General features: G+C 38.4%; 2 protein-coding genes across 2 annotated transcripts in view; both read left to right on the top strand.

The window, feature by feature from the left end:
- The window catches only part of LOC118740943 (UDP-glucosyltransferase 2-like), a 515,118-nt gene that overhangs the window by 45,425 nt on the left and 460,532 nt on the right, over window positions 1-9,161 (top strand). The window lies entirely within an intron of this gene.
- Window positions 3,000-9,161, top strand: part of LOC118741980 (chondroitin sulfate proteoglycan 4) — a 20,919-nt gene continuing 14,757 nt past the window's right edge. Inside the window, exons 1-6 of the mRNA XM_036473946.1 lie at window positions 3,000-3,012; window positions 3,086-3,282; window positions 3,365-3,595; window positions 3,665-3,846; window positions 3,921-4,503; window positions 4,571-5,599. Coding sequence (XP_036329839.1) covers window positions 3,000-3,012; window positions 3,086-3,282; window positions 3,365-3,595; window positions 3,665-3,846; window positions 3,921-4,503; window positions 4,571-5,599 — 2,235 coding nt within the window. The remainder of the gene's footprint in view (window positions 3,013-3,085; window positions 3,283-3,364; window positions 3,596-3,664; window positions 3,847-3,920; window positions 4,504-4,570; window positions 5,600-9,161) is intronic.

Genomic DNA, 9,161 nt, shown 5'->3' with positions numbered 1-9,161 from the left:
TGCGTACTTAGTTTTTCTTTCTGTCGTCAGGATTTGTTTTTTTTTTTAAGGACTTTGAAATTCAAAAAATATGATTATTTCAAAAAATTAGAAAAAAAGAAAAAATTCAGTAGAATTTTTTGGTGCATAAGGCCGAATGGGTATCGAAAATTTCCTTTACAAATTTTGTGCTTAAATATCCTTGAAAATTTGCAATACATAGATATTTTCTTTTTTTTTTTTTGAAAAAATTATTGTTTGACTAATAATATACGCACGACCTCACCATCGAATTTCGTCCTGCACACTTTTTTAACTTAAAAAGATAGAATTTATTAAAATCGCTTTTTCAATACCTATTCTATCTTGTAAACCAAAAACCTTTATTGTTTTTAAATTCTACAGAATTTCGCTCTCATAAGCTCTCCACGGAAACAAATGTCAAAAGTACATTCTTTGAAATAAAATGTTGGTTTCACGTTTTTTATTTCCATATGCATAGATAGTAGAGAACTACAGGAATAAAAATTTTGGAATAAAATTAAACACAGGGTATCTCTGCGGTGATCCAGGAAAACAATTTTTTTTATCAAAATTTCAAAAAATGGTAAATTTTAATGGAATGAATAAAAGGTAAATGTAAAGATATGTAACTTTTTATTATTTTATTAAATAGTTCGGGTTTTTAGCTTTCGATCTGATCATTTTTGTGCACTTTTCGAAGTAATGTGTTTTTTGCTAATGCATAAAATAATTTTTTTCATTTCTTGTCAGTGCCATCAAATCTGCAAGATTAGTTCTATTTTCAAAAATGAAGTAACAAATTAAAAACCTTGACATGTAGACAATAGAGGTTTATTTTTTTTTTTGAGAGTTGCCACCTGTTAAAAAATTTAATAAAATTTTTTTTAAAAAGTTAACAGAATTATGAAGTGGTGGGTATCAATCGAAATGTGGATGAAAAATTTCTATTTCTTAACTACATGTAGAGGGTTGCCACCTGTTTAAAAAATCAAATTCCTTTTGAATTAAAGAATTAGGCAATTAAAATAGATAGGTATCACCATATGGGAGTCAGACGAAAGATGTTTGAGAAGGTTTTAGCATGAAAACATTACGAGGAGGGTTGCCACCTCTTTGCAAAGTCAAATTTAGTTAAACTAAAATAATATTGTGTCAAAGCAAAGGTTTACGACATCGTATTTGTTATTTTATTGCAAATACATACATTGCAATTCAGTGATTTGTTCTGTTTACATTCCTTTTAAATTACTGGACTCTTAAACTAACACACGAATCTTTTCACTCTTCACTTATTTCTTGCTTAATATGTCCAATTTTTTCTTTTGTCTGATACCCATATTGATATACATACATATTTAAGTTTCCTTATTCCCTTAATTAAAGAGAATTAGATTTTTCAAATATGTGGCAACCCTTCTACGTGTCGTTTAGAAGTAAAGCATTTTCATTTCATTTCATTTTGACACCCATATTGTCAAATCTAATGCAATTAACTTATTAAATAATTTTAATAAAATTTGTAACAGGTGGCAACCGGTTTCAAAAAAAACAAAAACTTTATTGCACGTCTGCAGGCCAAGCCCTGGCCCTATGTAAATGCCACACGAACCCAAATTTTCAAATTCAATCTGCATTTACAGTGAAAGTATGAAAGCTTTCCAAAAAAAAATGCGTTTTTGAATTTAGCGTCCTCAATTTTACTAAGAAGCGAATTTTTATTCAAATCCGTCCGTAATTATATTTTTACCCATGAGCATTAGGTACACGTTGCTGTTCCGTAGGACATAATTTTGCACTTGATTTATAACTCATGATGGAGTCAACGCGACTGTGGAAGCATATAGTGTCAAGAACTGCTGTGATGTAATGTAACTTGTACTCGTGCAACAGAAACAAGGGACACCGCGACCTAGAAGATCATTTGTATCCCTATGATGGTTCCTAACCCTGACTGTCCAAGTTGTTAGCAGCCTCCCTAATAAAAGCTAAAAGATTCTGGGTAGACGAATTCCTGACCTTAAGAGCATCGAATGTTCAAGAGATTTATATCGTTCTTAGCAAAAGCATAACCAAAAAGTCTAGCCTGAAGTATAGACGATGAGCCTTTCCTAGCTCATTCGACGGCGGCCTTATTACCTGCGATCTTACAGTGGCCTGTTACCCAGCATAGTAATACCGCGTTAATTGCTACCAAGAGTTGCAAGACAAGAGGCAAACAAAGAGCCACCGCTTCGTATTATCCCAGGCAGGCTCCTGCATTCGCCAATTCGTCAGGTCCCGAAAAGAAGACGATCATTAACTGAGATGCTGATCCTGAGCCTTATTCGCAGATATATCCATCTTGGATTTCTTAACCAGCTTAGGTTTGGTAACCGGCGATGTTATTCGTAATAGTGTCGCCTGGCTATGAGAATATGCCGATTCTTTACTTTTGTACCCAACTCTAAATATTACCTAAGATTTTATATATAGATGGGAATCGCACTTGAACGCTACAGTTGAAGTCCAGATTGGCTGCCATACCGACCGACCCATGTTTGAACTCTCTAGTCAACTCTGTTTTAACTGACTCTCTGAGACAGGCCGCACTTTTTATAGCCACTTATTTAAGGTGAAAGTTTATAAGAATAAGTTTGAGGACGGCGTTTAGCGCTTCTGTCGGCTTGGATCCGCACTCGTTACTCGTTCGTTTAGTCGGTCAAATTTCCACAAATTAACATCTGGTGCATTCTAGAATTTTGGCTAGCCTGTAACTGCAGGGATGTGAACATTTTATAAAATTACATATGGAAATAAGAGTATTTTCCGGAAATGTAAGCTAACTAGTAGCCATCTTTTAAGCTCAGAAATCCCGAAATTATCTCAACTTTTTCTGAACTATACACATTTCTTTGAAATATGCAGGAGTTTAAGAAAATTAGTTAATCGAACAATCTATTTCCATATCTCTAATTTTTAATATTTATTTTACTGCGCCTTTTTCAAATTTTTATACTATGAATCAGTATTGTACAATTCTTTCTGAGCAGCACTAACTTGTATGCATATTTTTAATGACCTCTATTTCTTTTTCACATTTCAGTTTCACTCTTTGGCGATGGCTACATAACGATGCCCCTGCAGGAGGCCAAAATGTCCACAAATATTCGCGTCAAATTTCGTACACAACAAGAGAATGCATTTCTCTTTCTCGCCGCCGGACGCACCGATTATTGCCTCATGCGGCTAGAAGGCGCCGCCATTACATTTACCTATAAAATTGATCGCGAAGTCATACAGGTAAGTTGGCTAGTTGATTAGCGCATATGAATTTGCTGTGCCCTTGCGTTCCTACTATTTCAAATGAGTCCCATTTCTGCAGCTCCGTTCGCCAAAGAAGCAGCATCTGAACGATTTAGAGTGGCACGATGTGGCTGTGCAACGCTATGAAAATAATATAACGCTGCAGGTGGATGGCAATATAGTGCGCAAGACGCTGCCAACCGAAATGACGGCATTGAATGTACACTTTGGCACATTCCTCGGCGGTGTGGGCGACTTTCCCGCTGAGTATTTGACGGATGTGGTGGGCTTTCGCGGCTGCATATCAGATGTGAGTGCATAGCGTCGTTGGCTACATAGCTAGCGGCAGTACGATTAATGGATTATTTCAATTCCGCAGGTATTTTACAACAACATCAATATCATAAAACGCGCCAAGGAGCGTACAGGCCACACAACCAGCATTGGTGTGACTTGGTCGTGTAGTAATGAATTCGATGGCAACGTCAAGGATGCGATTAGTTTTCTCAATGAAGACTCATTTGCGTTGATGTCAAAAGAGTCTAACGCAGCGGGCGAATCGTAAGTGGAAGATCGGATTTGTTTGCAAATACTATTTATTACGAGTATTCCATATGCTTCTTTTTTTTTGGTAGGCTAGCAATGCAGTTTCGCACCATGGAAGAGGCTGGTGTGCTCTTCTTTAATGGTGGCTATGATTTTGTGCTTTTGGAAATCGAAGAAGAAGCTGTCAAGTTGACCTTCAATAAGGCGGGCAGTCTGGTGCAACTGTCGCCTAATCAAAGCGTTGCGGATGGCAAGTGGCATCGCATCGTGCTGCGCTATAATGCCGCTATGGCTGAGCTGATACTCGATGATGTCGCCTACAGCGGCACGCATGCCAATGACACCAAAGCCACCATAAACTTGGAGAAGAGCATCTTCTTTGGTGGCGTGCAGGAGGATATGCGCAGGCGTCTGCTGAATAAGGGATTGCTTGTGAACGATCTCAGCTTCAAAGGCTGCATGCGTGGTCTGCAGGTGAATAATCAAGATTTGGGCTTTCCACAAATGAAGGTCTCACATCACCTGGCCGTTAATTGCGTTTGGAAATATCCTTGCGTAGAGCATAAGCCATGCTTGAAGAGCGGCATCTGCAATCAGTATGGCGTGGACGAATTCATCTGCTATTGCGATCAGTCGTATTGCATTAAGGCCGACTATCAAGGTCCATTCAAGGTAAGCCTAGCAAGTGTAGTACAAAATAATTTCTCTACCTAAAGCTCACCTTCCCACCCACACACAGATCTTCACCGAAACAAGTCCCGAACTAGAGTTGCTCTACGTTTCACCCATGCAACTGCTCGAAGGCGGCATCGTTTTCTTGTCGCCACACTTCATTGATGTGCTTATTGATATGCGTAAATATCCCAGCCTGACCGATACTTCCATTATGTTCCACGTCGTTCAGCAGCCCAAATATGGCCAACTGCTGCAATTCTCAGTGGAGAAAAATAATTTTGTACCATGTCGCACATTTAGCCTCGTTGATCTCTCGACAGACAAAGTGAAATATGCGCACAATGGCATGGAGAACTTCAACGATCATGCCACTCTAGATATGCAGGTGTATGGAGACATACACAAAGTACCGGACAATATTCTCGGCAAACATCGCTTCCTTTTGCACGCCAATGTAACGCCCATCAATGATCCGCCACAGCTGCAGATACCGATCAACAAGATTTTACGCGTCATTGAAGGCATCGAGCGTGTGCTGGATGTGGATTTGTTCAATATTGATGACCCTGATAGCCCAACGAGCGCTTTAATCTATACAATACTGCCATCCACGAATCCCGCTGAAGCTTTTGGCCGTTTCCTTGTCAATGGCATTGGCACTATGACTTTCTCGCAAGCCGATGTCAATTTGGGCAAAGTAGGCTTTCTTTACAACTCAACAACCACGGAGGCCTTTAGCTACCAAATATTGTTGCATGTCTCGGATGGCATCGAAACGAGCGATACTGTTTACCTGCCTGTATCGGTACATCCACTGGAACTGCGTTTGGTCAATAATACGGGCTTAATTATGATACACAAGTCAGCTTTGTCCATCACTCCGGCAAATCTCTCGGTTGGCACAAATACGGCAGATGAAAATATCGATATTCGGTATGAAATTGTGAAGCCTCCTCAATATGGCGCTATACAAAGGCTGCGACAGGTCGATTCTTCTTGGGTGAATGTCGATTGGTTTAGTGATAGTCAAATGCTGCTTGGGCATATACGATACGTGCATGCTATCGAATTTCCATGGCAGGATGAGTTTAAGGTGAGTAAATAGTACGTAAAAAGTGGAGTATAATGGCGGATTTCCACTAGGCATTAAATGACCAAAATTTTAATGACAATGTTGGGCATTAAAAAATACCTGTGCCATTACGTTAAGAAAATTTGTCATTAAACTCGTTTCCACATAGAATTTTTTAAATCGCACACATTTTTCGTCATTTCAATGCCTAGTGGAAATTCGGCATAAGTCTCTAAAAAATTTAAATAAAAAATCAACTACAAAAAATTGTTTTTTTTTTTTACAAAAAATTGTTTTTTTTTACAAAAAATTTAAAAATTGAGTTTGGCTGTTATTCCAACTTGGCATACATTTTCTGTTTTAATTTTTTAAAGGCTTTTTCTTTGGTGGCATGGAGTTTTTGCCAGAGAAGACCCCTAATAAAATATTCCAAAGCATAATTTTCTAGAATATATCAATCCTCTAACGACCTTCCAAATTTGCTTGTTGTGGTGTTTCTTGAAGTAAGCGTCGAAACAACCCTTTCATTCGGGAGCTAATGGGCAAAAATTTCTACGAAAATATTTCCCATGAAATTTTGTTATACACAGTGCCGGGCAAAAGTATTAGCACAGAAAATTTTTTGCAATATATGCAAAGTGTTTTATTCTAATTTATTTTTAATATTTTTTTAATAAAATTATAGTTCGTACTTCACCAAAAACATACAAACATTTTAGTACAAGAAAGTGCAATTTTGAAGTATCTAGAAAATCGCGTTGACTTTTGACAATTTTTCTCCATACAAAAAATAATTGTCGAACATACTTTGTATGGAAGAACCTGAGTGAAAAAAATTTGGCAAAAATCAACGCAATTTTTAGAATCTTCTGTGGAATAAAAGTTGGGTGGATTCGACAGGATTCGCCCCCGTAGTTTGTTTGTTTTTAGTATGTTCTATTGTCTATATCAAGTGGAAGATTTAGGTGCAGATATTTGCAATATTTTGATTTTTTGCGTTTTTTAGGTACAATGTTAGAGTGAAAGCACACCTTTCTTAGTTTGACACAGTAAACTAGTACCAGCAAAAAAGTTTTTGGTTGTCGCAATTCATTTATTTTCTAATATTATATCCCTTAAAGCATACCAATACAAAAATATGCAAAAAAATATTACACCTAAAATTTATTATTTTTTCGAAATTATTAATAAGACGCCGCCAGATTGGCCATTTCTCCCACTGTGGAGTTGTTACATTTTTCGACAAAACGTGTTTTTGGTCGAAGATGGTGGCACGCACACTGCATATATATATTAGTTTCTTTTTTTATATATCAATTTTAGAATGAGCTTCGAGTGCGCCATAAAAATTGTAAAATGAAATTTTCGTTTTTCAAATCATAGGCATATTTTACTCAGTGTAATTTTTTTTATTTGCCGGCACACTAGTTCTATTACATTAGATTAGTTGGTTTTAGCAAGGAGACTATTTTCAACGTTCAGTTTTGACATTTGGAAGTATCTTAAGTTATTAAAATTTAAAAAAATTTTAAAATTCCAATATTTTATTTCTTTAATTTGGTGGCACACTCTTGAGATATGTTGTACTTGATGCCAAAATCTAGTGCCTCTTATGTTAACATTCTATTTGATAGCTTCCCAAAGTTATTAAAAAAACAATAACGATTTTTCCGAGTGACAATGAAACAATTAGTAATTTCGGTACTTTTTCGCCTAAATAAACATTTTAAGGCTAAAATTGTTTAAACACTTGATTTATTTTAAATGGTACTTGGTGTTTTCGACTTTTATGGCTTCGTTCGGCTGGTTCTCCTTCGTCCATTTGGTAAAAAGGTCGCCCTTAGTTTCGTTTCCGTGCAGTGATTAAGCGGAAAGGTGTGGGTGATAACCATCCATCTTGAAACATAAATCGAAGCCAAAAATGAATAGTCATAGGCGTACGAGATCAGCCACACGCCCTCTGGTGGAAGTGGGTAGTAGACACTGCCCTAAATAATGCCCCATTTTATTCTCATAGATTTGGAGAACTGACTTTGGAACGAGCCCTGTGAGCGTCGACGTCTCAGAGATAATTCAAAGGCCCGGTTGTGTTCGGTTCAGACGAGGGGGTTTATTTTCCAATGTCTACAAGTAGCACTATGTGCCGTACGGAATCCATGCTGATGTACTGCTGAATTCAGTTGCTCTGTGAATCACGGAAGTAACAAGGCCTCAGCACTTTGCACTACCGTGGAATGGAGAGATATTAGATGCTGAGTCCGTCCAGACCAATAGCTTTGGAAGATTTAGCCTTCCCGGTGACCACTTGAACTTCATCGCTGCTGAAAACAAGTGACGACCTGGAGTTTACCAGGTTTTGCAGACGTCTGGTTACACAGCGGAGAAGAAATTTGGTACCCAAGCGATTATTCTACTTCCTGTGCGGGGATCCTAAAAATCAGTCTGCCGTAGGGGGCACCCTTCATGGCTGCTCATACAGTCAGTTATCACTGGCATCTTACCTTGGCGGTCTATGCAGTTGAATCCCAGTACATACTGTCATTCGGCTCGGGAGCTTGACGCGATTCGGGGCTTAAGTAAGTGTCGCACTGGTGGTAGATGCTTGTCGCTGTGCCTATGGCATATGATGCCTGCAACGAGGACGAAGTGTTGACACTGAAATTGACTGATGTCCAATTCTTGTGACACACTGAACCGACCGTGTAAGGGATGAGGAGCTACTAACTGGTTGACAACAGAGATTGTAGGGGGTGCAGAAGTCGGGAACACCCAGCCAAAGAGGTGCAATGGGTACCCATGGGAAATAGGGCATTGCGCGGAATGTGTGCATCACGGGAGATTGTTCAGGAAACGCTGTAAGGCGCAAGTAACTGGGGACCATGTAACACGTGATCAACTCCCAGTAAGTCTTAAGGTTAGAGCAGGTATTAAGAAGGCTTCAAAAAATTTAGGAATTACAGGGAATTCGTATGCTGCCTTCTTAAACAGACAAAGCAGAACTATTCTTCTGGTCTTTTATTTGGGCTCAATGCACGTCCTATTCAAATGGATTTCCCTGCCGACGATAGAGAGCATTTTTTGATGAGAATCACCGTTCCAAACAGGGTAAGATTATTGGAACAACAGCCTTGGAGTCAATTTGCAAGTCATCAGCAGACAGCATTGTGCAAACACATTCGCTGCTGCAAAGAAGGAGCTTATTGTTCTTAAAACAAAATACCAGTTTCGCCCGTGGAACAGAAAAGGAACAGCTGTGAAGAACAGACAGGAAGTCAGGAATACGCAAATAAAAATCAAAACCCAGCTAGAGCAATCTAACAAGTTCGGATGGACCCACTAGGTCCCCTACTACAACTAGCTCTGCTAGGTTTACGAAAGCACAACCATCTGCAACTTTTTTTAAGAGCTTTTCCTAATAGCACTAGGGACTTACTTCCTCGGGTACTCGAAATAAATCGGCAAAGTTTTTTTACAATTCATAAGAACATTTTTTTTTTTTTATTTCTACTCACAAAAAAGTTTCTCCACCATACTTCCAGTTTATTGCATCCTATGGCTTTGTGACTACACAAACATTCGACTT

Source organism: Rhagoletis pomonella, unplaced genomic scaffold, assembly GCF_013731165.1.
Source record: "Rhagoletis pomonella isolate Grant_MI unplaced genomic scaffold, Rhpom_1.0 Rhpom_scaffold_00006, whole genome shotgun sequence".
Taxonomy (NCBI): domain Eukaryota; kingdom Metazoa; phylum Arthropoda; class Insecta; order Diptera; family Tephritidae; genus Rhagoletis; species Rhagoletis pomonella.
Note: the sequence above shows the minus strand (reverse complement) of the source record. Positions and strands in the feature narration are given on the sequence as shown.